Source organism: Balaenoptera musculus, chromosome 2 (genome assembly GCF_009873245.2).
Source record: "Balaenoptera musculus isolate JJ_BM4_2016_0621 chromosome 2, mBalMus1.pri.v3, whole genome shotgun sequence".
In the NCBI taxonomy this organism is placed as follows: Eukaryota; Metazoa; Chordata; class Mammalia; order Artiodactyla; family Balaenopteridae; genus Balaenoptera; species Balaenoptera musculus.
This window is the reverse complement of record NC_045786.1, coordinates 161,879,948-161,899,514: the sequence shown is the minus strand read 5'-3', so window position 1 is coordinate 161,899,514 and position 19,567 is coordinate 161,879,948. Positions and strand designations below refer to the sequence as shown.

Sequence of the window (19,567 nt, the reverse complement as noted above, 5' to 3'; positions counted from 1 at the left end):
CAGCCAAGGGCCATCCTTGTAAGCAGTATGGCCGTCAGGACAGCTATGTTAACTCTTTTCTGCACATGGAGTCATGACTAAAGTTTTTAAAGCATTTACTATGTGTCAAACACTGTTCTTTATTCATTTCATCCTCACAACGACCATTTCTTAGATGAGGAACTGAGACACAGAGAGGTTAAGAAACTTGTCCAATGTTGCACAGCTAATAAGTAGAAAGTCAGGATTCAAACGCAGGCTTCAGAATCCATGATTTATCAAAAACACTTTATTGATTTTTAAAAATTATTTTCATTTTGTTCCTCCTCATGGATAAGATGTTTTATACATTTCCATACAGCTATGATTCAAAGAAATTGTCTCCATATGACCTCTTTTAATCTTCAGTGTTGTTTCATGGCTCTTAATTTTCAGATTTGGAAAATCATTCTAATTATCATATGCAAACCTTTCCTGATCTCATAGGCTTTCCTCAGCCTTTGTGTTTCTGGATTAGAGGATCTGAATTCTTTTTGTTTTTGTTTTTCCATCTTCCTACAGAAGGCTTGTCTGGTTCTTGACCACTAATTTTAGTTCCACTATTCTTTCTATACCTCCTTTTGGCATCTTCTGAGATGTAGCAATTAGAACTGCAAACAGGGAAAGTGTCACTGCATCATGGTTTATGAACAAAGACAGGACAGCATTTTCTGTTTTATTTCCTTCCTTGTAATTCTCATTGTGTTAACCACATTGTCTACCTCAGTATATTAGACAATGACGTAGGTAATAGTCTTTAAATACCCCTAGATGGCCATCTGGGATATAGCTGATAACTAATATAGCTGATAGAGCTTGCCTCTCTGTAAGTCTACTTTAGATTATTTTTTTCTGATTGAAGTGAAGAGATCCACTGTTCACTATATCCATTCCCAAGAAAATACATTATAGCTTCAAGAAAAGTTTTGAGTATTAACACATGTGCTGAAATATGATACAGATGTTTAATGTCTTACTGTAATATTATTTTACTGTTCATAGTCACCTGCTTTTTTGATCCCTGCATTAGCTTGCTTGCTTTATTCCATAACATCTGTTACCAAGAATATATTTACAGTCTGTTGTCTTTTCTAAATGGTTGGTACGTATGTTAGAAAAAGGTTGATTTTTACTGGTGTCATTCAGAAAGTACCTTGAGGATTCCTTGTTATTTTATTCTCAGTGTTATTTTATTTCAGTGTAATACCAAAGTACTATTTTTACTGAAATACCAGATAAGAAGTCAAGCTAGATGACTGAGGTGTGATACTTAAAGTGCTCCTGGATAGGAAACAAGGTATTTCTAGTTTTAACTGTTTTTAAAAAATTGTAAAACTTTTAAACTACTACCTGAGGATAAATGTCCTTGTATTTCTATAGGCTTGGTAAAGCTTACGTCTATTTTGTTATGCTTATGCGGTCCCACGCATCTGGTTGTTCAAGACATTTGCTACCTTCTATTCTGGGTCTTTGCACTATGGTTCCCTGTTTAAACATTGCATCATCAGAGAGGCCTATTGTATCCAAAGTGGCTTCACCTTATCCCTCCTTCCCCCTAACAATAAATCTCTACTACCCAGTTTTATATCATTTATGGCACTTAACCAATCTCTGAGACGATCTTTTTTCTTTGCTTGCTTACGGTCTGTTTCTTACACTTGACTATAAAGTTCCATGAGAGCAGCGATGCGTCTGTTCTGTCTTGATTCCTCTGGATATTCAAGTTAGCACAGAGCACATGGTCATTCAGTTCTTGTCGGATGAATCAGTGAATTCATTTATTAAAGACTACAGAAAAGTAAGTGATTTATGTTAGATATAATATTCGATCTTTACCAATTCAAGTGCATCAGATTTTCTTTAAGTTTCTTAGAACTTGAGGAGGATGTCCAGACTGGCCTTGGGTTTAGTTTCCAGTAATTAGCTAACTAAAAAGTTAATAACGTGTATATTTAATCTCTAGGCTTGATCAAGTTTTCTGATTCTTCAGACTCTGAAGATTTTGTATCTGTTATAAATCACGACATCTACAATAAACCAGAACTCCTGCCAAATTTTAGGATACCAAATACATACTTCATTTTTTTGTGTGTCCATTGGAAATATTTTAAACACAGAACAGCTTAGATAGTAATATAATGTAACACTTGCATTTCAGCTACTTAGCTTTCTTCAGTCTTAACATTTGCCATATTTATTTCAGATTTTTTAAGAAATAAAATATTACACAAAGAGTTGAAAACCCCTATGCATCCTTCCCTGATTTCTTACCCTTTCTCTCTGGAGAGAACCATATGATCTATATTTTGGTATTTATCAATCTTGTGCATGTTTTAGTATGACTGCATAGATATTTATTCACAAACAATCTGTTATCTTGTTTTGCATGTTTTCAGATGTTTTGTACATGGTGTCGTACTGTATGTAATCATGACCTTGATTTTTTTCACTCAACATTCAGTTTTTGAGGTTCATCATAATGATACATAGAGCTCTTGTAGCTCATTCATTGTCACTGCTACGTAAAATCTCACTGAAAGGTAATTCTGCATTTTATTTATCCATTTGCTTGTGGATGGACATTTAAGTTGTTCAGTTATTCAGTATTTCAGTTAACTGTGCAGTAGGTTTTCTTGTATCTTTCCATCTGTACTCATGTACAAGAATTTCTCTAGGACAGTGTCTTACAATCTCTTTCACCTTATTGCATTCAGAGACAATGAGAGTATTTATAAAAGCACATTAGGTAAACAGACAAGTTGCTTTTAGCTCAAGGCAAACAGCCTGCCTGCCCAAGAGACTTTGGAGCTCAGTATCTTGCCTCACCTGCAAACCATCTGTGGCAGTTTGGGGGAAGCTATCTTCTAGAGCAGGAGTCTTTGTATTTCTCTAAAAGGATTCTTAAACACTATGCATTTCCTTGTGCATTTTTAGAATGATAGCTAAAACTTTTCAAAGTAAGTTTAATGGTTGCAAAGCATAAAATTTCCAGTGTATTATAAACTGACATTTAAAAATAAAGCTGTTATGTCACTCTTAAGTGTATCAGGTGGAACTTACATACCACAGTGATTTGACAGTCGTTATTTTTCTTTCAAAAATGTGTGAACAAGCATTTAAAATTATGTGAAAAAGTTCTTTACCAATTTGAAATTTTACATCCTTTCTTTTTGAACTCGTATTTCAGTTTTTCTTCCCCCACTAAGTTTCATCCTAATGTGATGTTTTTTTCATCTTTTTGGCTTTCACTGCCAATATTGTAAAGTCAGGTTTATTAAGGTATAGTTTACAGACTGTAGAATTGTCCATTAATAGTTGTATCATAGTCATATGGGTTTTGACACATGTATACAGTTGTGTAACCAGCACCATAATCGACATATAAAATATTTCTATCCCTTTCAGTTCCCTCCCTATACTCCCAGTCTCTGGCACTACTGACGATGATGATGATGATTATTATTATTTGCCCCTATGTTATTGCCTTTTCCAGAATGCCATGTAGATGGAATCATACAGTTTGTAATTTTTTGTCTCAGGCTTCTTTCCCTTTACATAATGCATACGAAATTCATCCATGCCGTTGCACATATCAGGGGTTAATTCCTTTTAAATGCTGAGTCACATTCTGTTGTACAGATGTACCAGTTTATCTGTTCACCAGTTACTGGACACTGGGTTGTTTCCAGTTGGAGTGATTATGCATGACACTGCTATATAAACATTTGTGTTCAGGTTTTTGTTTGGATATTTATCCTCATTTCTTTTGAGTTAATAAGTGTGATTTCTGAGCCACATGGTAGGTGTATGTTTTAATTTTATAAAGAAACTGGGAAACTGTTTCTGAATCGACTGTACTGTTTTGCATTCCCGCTAGCAGAATATGAGACTGCCATTTGCTGTCCATTGTTACTAGCACTGGGTATTATTAATTTTTTGTTTTGTTTTTGTTTTTACCCATTTCTAATAGGTGTATAGTGGTATCTCATTGTGATTTTAATCTGTACTTCCCAAATGACTAATGACTTAAACAATTGTTTCCTGTTCTGTTCGCCATCCACACCTTTGTAATGAAGGGTATGTTGAAATCTTTTGCTTATATTTTATTTTATTTTTTTTAAACTACTGAGTTGTAAGAGATTTCTGTATATTCCAGATACAGGTCCCAGTCTGTGACTTTCATTTTCATTTTCTTAACATTTGCTTTTAAAGACAGAAGTTCTTTATTTTGATGAAGTCCAATTTATCAATTTTTTGTGATTCATGCTTTTTTTGGTCTTATCTTATTCTTTGCCTATGCAAGTGTGATGGTTAGTTTTATGTGTGACCCTGGCTAGGCTGTGGTATCCAGTTTTTCATCAGACACCAGTCTAGATGTTGCTGTGAAGATGTTTTTAAGATGTGATTAACATTTAAATCAGTAGACTTTGAGTAAAGCAGAGGACTCTTCCTAATGTGGGTGGGCCTCATCTAATCAGTTAAAGGCCATTAAAAAAAAAAAACAGACTGAGATTCCCTGAGGAGGAAGGAATTCTGCCTCTAGACTGACTTCAGACTTGGGAGACTGTAATATCAACTCTCTGTTTTTTTTTTAACATCTTTATTGGAGTATAATTGCTTTACAATGGCGTGTTAGTTTCTGCTTTATAACAAAGTGAATCAGTTATACATATACATATGTTCCCATCTCTGTTATTTTGCCTTGATCTATTTGTCTATCCTTGTGCCAATACCACACTCTCTTAATTATATGGCTTTATAATAAGTCTTGATATCTAGTAGTATAAGTCCTAGAGCTTTGTAATTTCTTCAAAATTATCTTGACTGTCCTTAACTCAGTGCATTTCCTTATAAATTTTCAGGCTTACCTTCTTAGCCACTATGTTCTACTGCTCCATAAGTTTTATTAGCTTTCATTTTAATGAAATAGTCAAGAGAACCAAGCCGATTGACTCCAAAGCCTATACTCTTAACAACTACACGAGCTGCCTCTCAATAAGCCATAGAGTTTATAGACAGACATAGCTGGCATGGTTTTATCATTTGTTTTAAGTGATTAACATTTTTTTCCGGTTTATTATTTAGTTTCCACTCTTATTTTTCAACTTATTATAAACCACCTTCAAAAGAAAAAAAAAATGGAAGCAAATTCTCAGTTTAGGATCGATTTGAAATATGGTAAGAACCTTTGACTATGAGATCAATTAATTTGAGCCCTTTCACCTGACTGTGCAGTCCAGTATTCAAGAGAAAGGAGTCATACAAATAAATATTAAGAAGGGTATACTTGCAAAGTTTAGGTTAAATAGAACTTGAAAAGTATTAATAGGCCAGATGTGAAGAGGATATACTAATATTAACATGTGTACCCATACACATCTCTGACATTTCTGATAGAACAACTTTGTTCCAGAGAGTTTATCCATAATGAATCTTGCTTAAACTTATTCTGTAACTCTGTTACATCCCTGTGTTCTAATAGGCGAAGAATCATCACTTTTTTCTTTTTACAATTAGAAAAGCAAGACCGTATAAGGTTATGACCAGAGTAAGTCAAGCTGAATATCAGGTGATCCTGTGTCATAAACCCGTCCACACTCTACTTAGAAATCATTGTTTTCAAGAATAATAATAGGAACAAGAATCTATATGAGCCCAGCAGTACAAGTTAGGCTACAAGTTAGCTTGGTTTGGTAAAGGTAAAGTGTGCTCTTTGTGTTCTTCAAAAATATTTATTCAGACATATATGGAAAAGAAAATTATGGTATATGTAAGTAATTGACGTGCTTAGTTTTTTGTTTTGTTTCTTGGTTTTCTGGGGGAACTTTTTGTTTTGGGCAGCTTCCCATAGCTAAATAAATTAAATGCATTGTAGCTCATTGAAAAATAGAACAAATTTAAGTTGGGTAAGTGAAGTGGTTTCATAGGATTATACCACAGTCAGTATTATAAACACTACAGTAAGATGAGGAAGAGCGCAGAACAGGTGCTATGGTCCTGAAAAAACCAACATCTGGAAGAGCAAAAGTGATAAAAGGAAAATAATAGGAAGTGACCTAAATTTCATAAGAAATGTCTTTCTAATGTCTTTAAATACAAAAGAAAGCAGTAAGGCAGAGTAGACTAAGAAGAAAAATAGTCATATGCTATGAGCCTGTCCACCAGAGCTTAACAAAAACAATGGAGAACAGAAAAGCATGGGGCTAAATATTGAATACAATAGCTATTGAGTAGTGATCAAAGGACAGGAAGATGGGGGAACATGTTTTGACAGAAAGAAATGTCAAAAGAAATCAGTACAGTTTAGGTCAATTCAAATGAGGTAAAGGAATAGAGGAAAATAATACCAAGTAGACAGCGTTCTAGAATAATGAATGTATATCCTAATGTTATGCACATTGCTTAACAACAAGCAATTTTGTAAAAAATGAAGAAGGAGGTACAAAAAGCAATTAAAGGAAGAAAGAGACATATGCCTTGTAAAGTAATCAGGTACAAGGTGAAAATGAGAAAAGCCAAGATGAAAAGTGAATTTAGATCTTAAAGAAGGTTAAAATAAATATTCACATTTTTAGATTGTCTCTTAGGTCAATATTAAAAAACAGACACTGGGTGGTAATAATCGTTAAATGAAATAACTGCCCAAAGTAGACCTGTTGATTGCTCTAAAAAATGTTCTCCATACTCTTTGTATAAAACATTGAAAATAGATTTAGATATTCATATGGTTTAATATTTTAAGAAAGTATATTTTAATTCAGTATGATAAAAACAAATCTGTGAAAATGATTATTTTAAAATATGATTTAGGAAGGCGTTTGGCAATGATTTCCATCTTTCATTTTCTTATTTTGGATATAGGTTGTTGCTTTGTACATATCTAACCTTATTTAAAATATGTAGACAGTAGGTAGCATCCAACATGTTTGTAAAGTTCAAAACTACCTTTATGTAACTAATAGCTTCTAAAGGCCAGAAGACGCATTTAAAAGTAAGCAAATAAATTGATGCAGCCCGTATTCAGCAGTGAACATAGAACACATTTCCAGTATACGAATTTAGATTTGACCTTGTAAACACTGAAAGCATTACAAACCCCAAGTAATACCACAGTTACCACAGGGTTCATCTGGTGAAAGACTACTGTCTCAAAATATTCTTCAGAGTCTGTCCCATCTGCAAGCTAGAATTTTCCTCCTATCTTTTGAAATAGTCTCAAGTCTTTTTCCTCTGACCCATGTAGTAAGTGATCAACATTCCACAGTGTTGAAGAGAAGGCACAGACTTAATTACAAATGTAGAACCAATTGAACAGAAAATGGTAATAATCAGACTCTTTTTATTCCTGAGTTTTGGGTCCTGAATGTTGTTGCTCACGATACAGCATAACAGAGCTTTCTGTGAATTAGAGTTCCTCCTGCTCACTGTTTTGGGAGTGATCAACTAAAGTGCTCAGTTGGGCTCTCAAAATAGTTACTCAGTGACTTAATATGTGAAGGGGTGCCTTTTGAGATACTCTTTTTTTGAGATAGTACTTAGAGTTTACCCATTGCTAAAGCTGAGTACTTTCAATTAATGCAGCAGATCAAAACAACTGCCATACCCTTTCACAGAGTAAAATACCATATCATGAAGTTTAAGACACCATTGATTCTAGGGCACCTCATATCATGTACCACTAATGAAAAAAAATTCTGCCCATTAAACTATGACAGTGCTAAGATACCAGTTATTGTAAGATGCAACCACAATTTTAGAGATGCTAAGTTGTGGGGAAAGGTGTCCTGATTATAAATGAAATAAGATAAGGTGCACCTTAAACCCTTAACAAACATTTCATAGCCACCTGGTTCTGAATTGTTTTCAGATTTCCTATGTTAAATGTTATCCCCATCCAGTTTGCTTTATTCTGCCTTTTAAAAACCCTCTTCTTGGCCTCTATTCCCCTATTTCCCTAGATGTAACCTTGATTTCACTCAGAAAGAATTTGGGATCTACCCGGAGAGGTGGTCTCTAACCGTCTCAGTTACACATCCCTCCCTGACCTGTCCTAGTCTTGTGAGAGGACGTAGACATCACGTGTGGATGCTCACTGGGCTCATTTCTTGCCTTGTGAGCAGGACTGGGCATCAGGGCATGAAGACCCAGCTCCAGGGCCATGATCTCTACATGGTAGGGCCATGGTAGAGCTCTCATTCCGAATTGATTGGGCTCCTTCTAGGTGCCTGGCACTGTGTGGGTGCTCTAGGTAACTTATGGCTGCAGGCAGGGAACTTGCAGTCTGGTGGGAGAGTAAATGCATAGCGAGGGACTCGAATTCACCTAGCTTCGGCCATGACAGGTGTTGCCAGGGGATAGAGTTCCTCTTCACCTCCTTCTTGATTTCCTGTCCCCCTCTTATTTTTTCCCTGACCCAACTTACCCCTTCATGATATCAAATGAATATAATCTACCTCACCTTGCAGAGAAATCTATGAGGGATTCTCCACCAGTGGGCTGCCCGCACCCATGACCATACTTTGAACAGCAAATTACTCTAATCCAAATCAGCCACCCCAAGTGGGAGTTAGAACAACTCATTGTAAAGATGATGTTTGATTTCATCTTGAAGAAATAACATGTCAAAGAGGCAGGCCCAGCACCCTCTGACCTTAGGATGTGACCACCTGCTTAGTAGTACTATTCCCGCCTGTCCCTCCTCCTCCACCACTACCAGCACCACCGCTACTGATGATGATGATAAAACCCACCCTGAACCCTGCATCACCTCCAGCTGCAACTTAGCCAAGCTTCTTGCAAGAGTGATCTGTGCTTGCCATTTTCGTTTACCCCCAATCTCTTTACTTGTCCACTCAGTGCAGCACAGCTCTCACCTCTGACAGCTCTACTGCATAATTTTGCTGAGTTCACCAATAAGCTCCTAATTGTCAGATTCAATGGATAACCTTAAGTCTCTGACCTCTTTTCAACATTCAACCCTGATGACCACTCCCTCTTTGAACACCCTTTTCCACTGATGTCTGTGACAATCCTCATTCCTGGGTCCGGTCCTACCTATGCATCCCTTTCTATCTCCTTCACTGGATGCATCCTCCTTCCAGTATTCTCCTTTACACCAGTATACTTTCTCTGGGAGACTTCATTCACAGCCTCCACTTCCACGTGGAGGACTTCCAGTTCCCTGCCTCGATCTCAGTCCTGTTTTCTGAATTCCAGACCCATGTCTTCACATCCTACTGAACTGCACATGTTCTAATGCTTGATGTTGTCTTTTACCTCAGAACTGCTGATCTTTCTCTTTTCTTGTATTACTTTTCTTGGTCCATGATATGGCCATCTACCCAGTTACCCATACCAGGATCCTCTAAATCAGCTTCTTTCTTGACCACTTATACCAACTGGTCACCAGATTTTGTGTATTCTACCACCCAAGTCTGTCTCAGGTTTTTTCCTCCTCACCATCCTTGATCCAGGCTGTCATGGTCTGCCATAACAAATGCCACAGATGGGATGGCTTAAACAACAGAAATTTATTGTCCCACAATTCTGGGGCTAGAAGTCTGAGATCAAGGTGTCAGCAGGGTTGGTTTCTTCTGAGACCAATGGCTGTCTCTTAAGACCCTCTCTCCAAATAGAATCACATTCTGAAGTACTAGGAGCTAGGACATCAGCATAGAAATTTTAGGGGGACGCAATTCAGCCCATAACACATGCCCTTGTCATCTCCTTACTAGCTAGTTGTATACTCTCCTGATCTGTTTCCCTACCTCCAGTGTCATCTCCATTCTAACGTGGCCTCCATTCCACCATCCAAGAGATTATTCTGATTTCAAATATGAGCACATTATTCTCCCCACTTAAAACTCTTCAGTGGCTCCCGATTGTATAGATTGTCTGGATTCCTTCAAATGGCACGTCCTCATTATCTGCTCCAGGCACCTTCCTGCTCAGTCTGTGCTCCAGCCACTCTGAAATAGCTGAAGTTCCCTAAAGGTTTTGGACCTGCACCTCTGTGCCTTCGCACATGCGGTGTCCTGTATCTGGAATTTTCTTTTCCTTAACCCTACCTCCCTTTGTTTTACCAACTCTAATTTATTTCAGACTCCATGTAGGTAGCACATTCTGCAGGAAGTCTTACTTCAGAGTGACCAGGAGGAAATATGGCAAATAGCAAGAGTACAAACTGAGGGGAACTTGTTAACATGTGAAAAAGCCTCTCTTTCGTTTGAACTCAGTGAAAAAGAATGTGTTAAATGTAAATTAAGTTAGTTGTGATAGACTTTTCTCATCCTATGGAGCCCCTGAAACTTTCTTAAAGGACAGATGATAAAATGTATATCTTCCTGGGCTTCCCTGGTGGCGCAGTGGTTAAGAATCCACCTGCCAGTACAGGGGACACGGGTTCGAGCCCTGGTCTGGGAAGATCCCACATGCTGCGGAGCAACTAAGCCCATGTGCCACAACTACTGAGCCCGCGCGCCACAACTACTGAAGCCCACACGCCTAGAGCCCGTGCTCTGCAACAAGAGAAGCCACCGCAATGAGAAGCCCACGCACCGCAATGAGAAGCCCTCACACCACAACGAAGAGCAGCCCCCGCTCGCCGCAACTAGAGAAAGCCCGCGCGCAGCAACAAAGACCCAACACAGCCAAAAATAAATAAATAAAATAAATAAATTTAAAAATATAAAATAAAATGTACATCTTCCTTTTCATCACCTACTGATACTTAGTCAACAACTGAGGACCCAGCTCATCATCTTTCATCACTTCCTAACATCGCCTTCCTAAGTCAGGAGCCCTGTCCACAGGCCTGTAGTGAAGCACGCACGCTCAGCAGTCTCTGGTCTTCAGCCCTAGACACACAGTAACAAGGCAGCTTTCCTCCAGCTTTTCTGAAAAATGAGTACAAATTGCAAGAAATGCTGTACAAATTGTGAGCTGTCAGTACATTAGTAGTGACATTAGGAAATCTGATGGAGTCAGAAGGAAAAGGTGTAAATTGCAGGATAATATAAAGGGGAGGTCAGTCTGTTAGTAATGCAGGGAATGTGATGGACTTAAAGAAAAGGCATAAATTACAGGGTAATATAAAGAAGAGGTCAGTACATCAGTAACATGAGAAAACTGGCAGATTTGGGAAGAAAAGGTGCAAATTGTAGGATAATGTAAAGTAGGGGCTTCACTGTAAAGATGAGCTTACATCATATCAAGGAAGCTTGCTGGCCATGCAGACCGTGGCTAGAACTTTCAATATTTTTATAGTTCTATCTCACAGCAGATCTTTATGTCTTTTAGAATTATTAATTAAATTCTAAGCTAATATTACAGAGGAAAATTATTGTTCTTGCTTAGTAGAGAAAAAAAAAAAAAACAAACGGAGTCAGAAAGATTTCCTCAAAGCCTCTGAAGTCCTGAACCTGTAAAGCACATATTTGTCAACTGTAATAAACAAGTATCTTTTGGGGGACCCTTTCCTGCACATCGTCACACATTTCTCCACGAGGCTCTGTAAATATGATTGTCACTTCTGGGTTCAAGATAGAATTTAAAACAATCATACCACTAAAAACGTTTTAAATAATAATTTTAATTGAAGTGTAACAGATAATGGTTGACTATGGGAACTCTATGGATCTCTCTTGTTTCTACACATCTTATGAGTAAGGCACTGACTGCTTTTTGTTCCACAGTCTCTTTTCAAGGATATTTGTATAGTGAACATCCTTGGAAGATGGAGTTAGTGTCTCCTTCCAGGACAAAAGGCAGGCATGCTGGGCTCCTTAAGCTCAAGGTCCCTCTTCTGTGATGCAGCCCTCTGTGTGCACAGGCATCTATCTGAGCCCATCCACACCACCCCGTAGAATCTGGGGGTACAGGAAGCTGATGCAAATGTGTGATGCTCGTGCTGTTCTCTGTGCCATGAGTAATGAAGTCCTTTGTCTCTGAACCAGTAGACCTGGATCTTCTGCCAGCATCCGTGAAACTGTGGCGAGCTACCGTGGTAGCTTGCAAGGAGGCTGAATTCTCAGGCCCTTCACAGTTGTTAACAGTTTTATCAACAAGGATGGGATGCTGACAGTGACGGGGCTTTCTGGAAGAATGATGAGGAAATCATGGTTCTTAACAGGAGATGAAGGAAGTCCGGGGGAATTAGTAGGGAATATGTTGTCCAAATTATATGGTCAACCGGGCCGTAGGGTCCTCTGCTTTGGTACTTGTTGATGAAGAGCTGTCAGGGATGTGGTTGCAGTAGATTCACAGATAGCTGTCCAGAGATGTCTGGGTTGTGCTACCTCTCCTCCAGGCAGGAGGACTTCCCCACCAATATGGCAGGCAGCCTCAAGTCCACTCCATACAAACTAGTTACGACTACTACACAGATTCATATTGGGTGGGTAGAAAGTTCTCCCCATTTCAGACAGCAGCTGTGTAGACAGACACCTATTCTGAGAATGAAGGAAATTTTGTGACTGCTGTGGGCACAAACCGAGAGAATCCTTAGAACTTCTGTTGACTCTCTTGGGAGATGAGGGGCAGGGCACGTAATGCCTATTAAGGAAGAATGGCAACAGCTGAGACATCCTAGGCTCTGTGGCGCCAACTTCAGATCCATTTGGAGATAAAGGTCTCCAAGTTTTTGCAGCGTTTAGCCAAACTAAATAATACACACTTGAAGATCCATCTTTGCAAAAAAATATTTTGAAAAGCAAGGGAATGATAAATTCAAAGTTTAAGAAAGCGATTACTTCTGCAGGTAAGGCACGGGGCTGAGATCGGGAAGGAGCGTGCAGGTAGCTACACTAATATTGGAAATTTTCTAGTTCTTAAGTTAGGGTTGGGCTCACAGGTTTTGGTTTTATTATCAAGCTTCATAATGTAGCTATTTGTTAACATATATTCATTCTTTTGTGTGTATCAACTATTACATAATAAATTTTTACAACCAGCTTAGGGAAATTTAGTTTATAATTAAAATTATTGGATTGCTATGAATGACATAGCATCTGTTAGATTTTTATATGGATTTTGGTAGAGTAGAGGATAATGTCTTCCCTTGAGAGCCCTACCACATGCAACAGGAAAATGGTACATCTTTATACCTTTGTGTGAGAAATACTGGAGAGGTTCAGTGTTTGACCTTTCTTGGAGAGTGGATACATCATGAAATTTTTGCAAATTAAGTGCTCTCGTATTTGCCTAAGCTAAGACCAATTAAGAATTATTTTTAGCTTGATGTCTAATTCTAGATACTGTTCTTTTTCATTATTCCTAAAAACAGACTGTAAACACTTCGTATATTTATAGTACTAAGAGGGCATTCCCCATGCATTTGGGAAATTTGGGGAAATATTATATGTACTCTACCAACTTCTCTGTCCAAGGGGAATGGAGAAGTCTTTTTTCCTTTCCTAACTCTGTCTTCTATCTAGTTGAGAGAGAGAGAGAGAGAGAGAGGACAAGAGAAAAGCAAGGGCCCTTCAAGCCTTTCTCAGGTGGCGAAACTCTAAGGAGAATTTTGTCCTTCTGTGTCCCCCAAGAATGACTGCAGCTCCTTGCTGACAACCCCACACAAGACCTCTGGGAGCTCTCCAACCCTTCTCTAGCTGACCTTGAGAGTTAAGACACTAGGTTCTTTGTGAGGTCACCCTTAGGTTGTCATCATACTACTGCTAAATATTTTTATCACCTACTGGAGACTAAATGCTTTTCATACTTTGTTTCATTTACTCTTTTCAGCAACCCCAGGGTGGCTGTTATTATCACCCCCATTTTGTTTATTGAAGCAGGGCTTAGAGAGAAGTGCAGTAACTTCATGTTCTCCCAGACAGAATGCAGTCTGTTTGTGGATTCTACAGCTCATGCTTTTAGCAGTGTGACAGCCTTGTCATCTCATCCATTAATTCTAACCCTGTCATGTGAACATACAGAATGTTTTTACCTGATGGATATCAGAATGCCACAGGGTTGTGGCGATAGGAAGTTACGTAGTAGGGATAGGTGGGCAAGCTCTGGCCTGTAGGCAGGAGGGAGACCACGTTGCCGAGATCCTGTTCCCCCTCTTTTTTAGTGAATCTTATAATTTTTCTTCTTATCAAAACCCTGTCGTCGGTACCTGGGTGGTTGATATTTCTGGAAAAGCTGGAGGTAACATTCCTAAAGTATGAGGAGGAGGGACAAGCACCTTAGAGAGATTTTTATTTTGCTAAACATGGTAGTTCTTTCACATGAGGGAAGGAGACAGGGCATGCACACCTTTGTTTCTACAAGAAAGTAAGCTGGGTGCGAATCGTGTTTCAGTCTCTGGTATTCTCGTGAAAGCTCTGAATGCTGTTTTCCTCCTGATCTATAACTGGTCCCTAGGAGGGAAGTCAATTACTTGCCATGAAATGGGCTTCAAAGGCAGAGTCTGAAGTGTCTTTCTTTATCCTTAGCTTGCAGATTTATTTTTAGTCGGCTACTGAAAAAATAAACAAATACTTTAATCTGACTTACAGAGCACTTAAAACAAGGAACTGCAGCAGAAAGATAGCAGGAGGAGCCTACCCCGGAGGGTGCCTCAGGCTGGCAGCACCTGGAAGGCGAGTGCTGGGTGTTTATGACTCAGGAAGAGAACCCCCAGCTGTAGTGTTTCCAGGAAAGCATTTGACAGGAGACGGTTCACTCCTCAGCTCTATGGGGTACTTTTATCTCGATATGTACTTATGCGTGCCTTCTTTTGGTGGAGCTTGATGCAAAATCAAAATCTCCTTGTAGTAGGAATATCTCATATCATAAACTTCCTGAGGGCCACACAATCTCATGCGCAGTGATGGTTGAAATATAATGCATAATTCGAAACGCAGGCCACTCTCACGAACTACGTGCAGGTCTTGGAAGATGATCAGAAAGAAACCTTTCCTTTTGTTTAGTCCCTCTGAGTTTCTCCCCAGGGATCAGGTTCCTTGAGGCAGTGATCAGATCGTACCCTGTTGATCCATCAGTTAAACGGGCGTTTATTGCACACTTACTATGGGCTTAGTACACGGTTTTCCCTTTTGGAAGTGACAGAGTATAGTCCCCAACTAAGAACGGATTGGTTTCTAAAGTTTGGGAAAGTTGAATCTGGAGCTTGGAGTGTGGTGCTTTTCCTCTGCCTTTCTGGGCTGTGGGCTCACCCTTTCTTTTGTGTCCTCCTCCCTCAGGGGTCCCCAGAGCCCTGTGATCGCACTGCTCCAGAAACACCTGCTGCTTCCTCCCCCCTCCCCCACCCCATCCCAACTCTCATTTCCTCCGTGTAGCTGATCTCAGTTGGCTGTCAGATTACCCAGTGAGTTTTGTCTCTGACACACCTGTGCTGTTGGCATTTGAACCTGGGAGTCTGAAGTTTACATAGGCTAAGTGTAGGGGGTGTGGTAGGTGGAATTCAAAAAAGGTGTGGGTCCTGTTTGTTTAGGACAATTATGCATTATTTTTTTTACCATCTTTATTGGAGTATAATTGCTTTACAATGGTGTGTTAGTTTCTGCTTTATAACAGAGTGAATCAGCTATACATATACATATATCCCCAAATAATTATGCATTATTTAAAACTTATTAAAATTTTTTTAAACAATGTTCCTCACTGATGTATTAGAATGATTTTATAAACTGGAGTTTGGCAGAGGGGAAGGACACATAAGGGTTACTGGTTAGTGAAAGGTTTGATAATCTTTTGTTCTCTATATTTTATCTAAGTTTAAAGAGATTTCAAAATTCAGAATAAATGAATTTTCACTTTTTTAATGAGAATGGTTTTATTTCTTACCATTTTTACTTGTCTAAATAATACAAAGCTGTACTGAATTCTTCAGAAATCTTGCCAAATAAGGCGAAATATATAATATTAGAAGATTTTTTAACCCCAGGTCCTTTCTTCAAAATAGTAACCAACAAGATTTTGTTAATATTCACGTAAGTATTAAAAATGAGCATATGCATCCTCATCAACAAACATTTATCCTGTGCAGGGTGCTTCCTAGTTGCTGGGGATACAGAGAAATAGAAGGCATACTTCTTGTCCTCAGGAAACAGCATATGATCTATTTGGGGAAAAAAGGCGAAAACATGGAAAATAAATAGTAGCAGGTTATTCACTGTCTGGTTCCACCGGGTAAGATGAAATAAGCAGTTCAGAAGAGGAAGCAGTTGCTGGGGCGACGGGTGGTCCTGCAGAGGATGGGAGAGGCTCACATACAGCAGGGAAGGGAAGGGATCCCCAGGCTACCAGGTAACTTTGCTTTTGCAGTTGCCTTTTATTCCATTTTCCCTAAAATTATTATTGAGCATATTGTTTGATTCCAAGATTTTCTTTGTTGTATTAGTTTCCTGTAGAATTGTTAGGATTTGGTTATATGGATCACTTCCGACCGTTTGTTATTTTCCAAAATTTCTGTAATGATTCCCTATTGTTCTTTTAGAATTGTTTTATAATGATATAATAATATAATTCTAAATTTCTTTTATAGTGATGAAGAAACTATTGCCAAAAGCAAGCTAGAAGATAAAAGTATCAACAGTTAACATTTCTTGTGAAATAAATGTAGGAACCATTTCTTATCTGTAGGTGCTAAACACTGTTCTACCTACACAGTCACTATTTTTCAGCATCTTAAAGTGTTCCAGACTGTTCCTCACTGCTGTCTTGGCTTGACACATTCACATATGAGAATTTCAGAAAACTGAATCTGACTGTGATCAAGTTGGCAGAGTTCTTCACTGGCTTTATTTGACATTGATTTGTTGGATTATTCTTTAATTAGTAAATTAGGAGTACACATAAAATTTTCCATTTCAGTGTTATTTCTTCCCTTTTAGTTATTTCCTGTTCTTTACTCTCCATTTCTTTCCACCAAGCCTGTGAGTGCCCCTCTTTGGCCTGTGAGTTCATTTTGGGTAGGAATCATTGAATCCCTGAAGCTTTGGACAGTGCTCAATAAATGTTTAGTGAATGAATGAAAACAACATTTCACATATGATTAGAAAGAAATAATAGAGAAGAGATTAGGTATAAATACATGTGTATGATTTTAATTTTCACATTTTTTTTTAAACAATCTATCTTATTAAAGCAATTTCCTGCTAGTTTTACCTAGTCAGGAGCTAATCTTGATTTGAAGGAGGTAAGATTTATGAGCCTCGCAAAGAACTTTTGAACATAAGTTATTTTGTGAGACAGCCCTGCTATCTGTGACATATTAACACGTTTGACAATGTGGATGATCACATTTTAAAAGATCTTTGGCTTCCTCTTCTGCATAATTAAGTTCTTTTCAGAACAACTTCTACATTGTAGATTCTACATGTGTATTTCCGACCGGTCAACACAACTACGATTTGATCATGATTACTAGCTTTTCAAAGCCTTCCTTCATTTCCCAGCAGGCAGCTTCCTGTCAGAATTCATTTCCCATTTGGAAAATCTCTCTCTGACCCACAGCTTTCTGGATACAATTCATCCTTCACATACTTGAGTCTACCCATTCATCGTCATCCATCCTTAGCTCCTCAGATGCCAAAAGACCCTTTTGTAATTGGAGTGATAAGATCACCTAAAACGTCAGGGGAGAGAAAACTAAGAAGAATATATAAAGATTTTTGTTCCATTGATTTTCCTAATTAAAAAAATGCTTTTAGTGTGTATCTATTTCTGTTATTATAGTTTAAGAAATTGAAGTAATAACTGTTAATGGTTGAAGCAAGATCTGCTTTCTATGTTCCTTCAGTCTTTATATAATTAAAATTAAATTTTGGCAGAGCTGCAGTAAGTTCAGTTCAATTTAGCAAACATGGAGATGCTTTTGCTGGCCCCCCGTATTATGGTGGTCTCTACAAGAACTGCCCCTTAGTTGCAATAAAGCGAGTGTGAGAGAGAGTGATCCAGATGTGATTGCTGAGGAAATTAAAATTCACTGTGGAAGAGGATTAGGTTGGTATCATCCGAGAAGGAATTTCATGTTGGATCTTGGAGAAAGTAGAATATTTGGCTTACAAAGGGGAAAGTCATTCCAGGTATGGGGCACTGAGGTTGGATTCAGCAAAGCATGTACTGATCCTTGGACAAGGAAGGGGCATGATGAAAAGGATCTTCATCTGGCCTCAGGCTGCAGGATGTACCAGAGAATGACGAGCTGGTCCACAGGAAGCCATGGTAACTGACTAGAGCTTAATCGATGAGGTTCCAGAGAAAAGGACATGGACATATGAAGGGAAGGTCAAGTCTTAGGAATGTTACACAGAAAGAATCTGTTAGCCTCAAAGGCTGATTGGATATTGGGAAGCAATGCCAAAGCAATGCCAGTTAGCTCCTGGGGCTGGGGAGCCTGTGTGAGTGGGAGAATCATGGTCCCATGTTGGCATAAATGGAGGATTAGAAAGAGAAGCAGACCAGACAAAACCTTGAGAGGATGTGCATGATTAGGAGGGAAGCCAGGCAAGGAGAGGTCAGAGGAGAGCCAGGAACCTACAGTTTCATGGGAACAAAGGGAAGACAATGTTTCAGGAAGACAGGGTGAGCAGAGAAATCAAAAAATAAGAGGTCTGAGTTTGATTTTGTACCAGAGAAGGACAAACTATTGACCCTTGAGTAACCTCAGGAAAGTGGCAGGAGTAGATGCCAGATGGCAAAGACCCAGAAAAGGGAGAAGATTCTGTATTATTGGTGAGATTGCAAGACAAGATCCTTCCTTCAGTTATTTCCACTGATAAACCCCTTTGAAGGAAATCTACTCCTTAGCCGACTAGTGTTATGTCACAAAATTCCAGTATATCATTAATACCTGTAGCTCTAAAATGTACCTATTTCCAACTGTAACCCCAAAACATTATTTTTACCAACCATTTGGAGATAACAGTTTTATTTTCTTTGATTCTACTCTTTCAAAATTTTGCTTATCCCGCTTGGAGATTTATTTCTAGGTCATTGATTCTGATTCCAAAACCAGTGTTTTCTATAAGCTTATTTTATGCCTACTAGAGTTGAAATTCAAACATTTTCCGGCAGTAGCAACTGAAATAGCTTCAAAGACATTTTTCACATCCACCTTGTTTTTTTCTTCACTGATTGTATCTTTTCAAAAACGCCCCAGATTGATAGCTCCTAAGATATAGTATGCCTATAGTAACAACACAAGCTTTTTAGAATTGAGAAGTATTCTTTGTTCTTTGGTTCTTGAAGATGTGCTTTACACCTAAGAGGAACCGATCAAGAAAAAAGTACATAAGAACCGGAGTCACAGGACCTAGATTCAGTTCCCTTCTTTGTTGCGTGGCGTTGGGTCAATTAGGTCTCTTTCAAGTAAAAAAAAAATCTGAGAATCCATGAATATACTTTATCATTTAACTTAGTCACCAAGCCTACCATTTGGTGTGATTCCACATTTGGAGATGATCTGCTAATGGTGGAACATCATCTATTCCTTCATCTGGCTGCCCTTCTTATCCTTCTAACTTCATGTTGTGTATTTTCTGGTATACAGCCTCACCCACCCCCCAGCCCCCAGCAGCCAGCACCTACGGTACAGATCAGG

The 19,567-nt window shown here is 38.6% G+C and overlaps 1 protein-coding gene across 18 annotated transcripts in view; it reads left to right on the top strand.

Annotated features, from left to right (window-relative positions):
* The window catches only part of EFCAB11 (EF-hand calcium binding domain 11), a 180,261-nt gene that overhangs the window by 60,444 nt on the left and 100,250 nt on the right, over window positions 1–19,567 (top strand). For 6 of the 18 annotated variants that reach the window (XM_036841342.1, XM_036841333.1, XM_036841336.1 and 3 more), the window contains exon 6: window positions 14,517–14,600. The exons of 8 other annotated variants lie outside the window; for them this stretch is intronic. In XM_036841342.1, the coding sequence (XP_036697237.1) occupies window positions 14,517–14,600 (84 nt within the window). Of the gene's footprint in view, window positions 1–14,516; window positions 14,700–15,203; window positions 15,329–16,507; window positions 17,697–19,567 lie in introns of those variants that run through there. 4 more of the 18 variants (XM_036841337.1, XM_036841334.1, XM_036841346.1 and 1 more) reach the window with 4 other exon arrangements.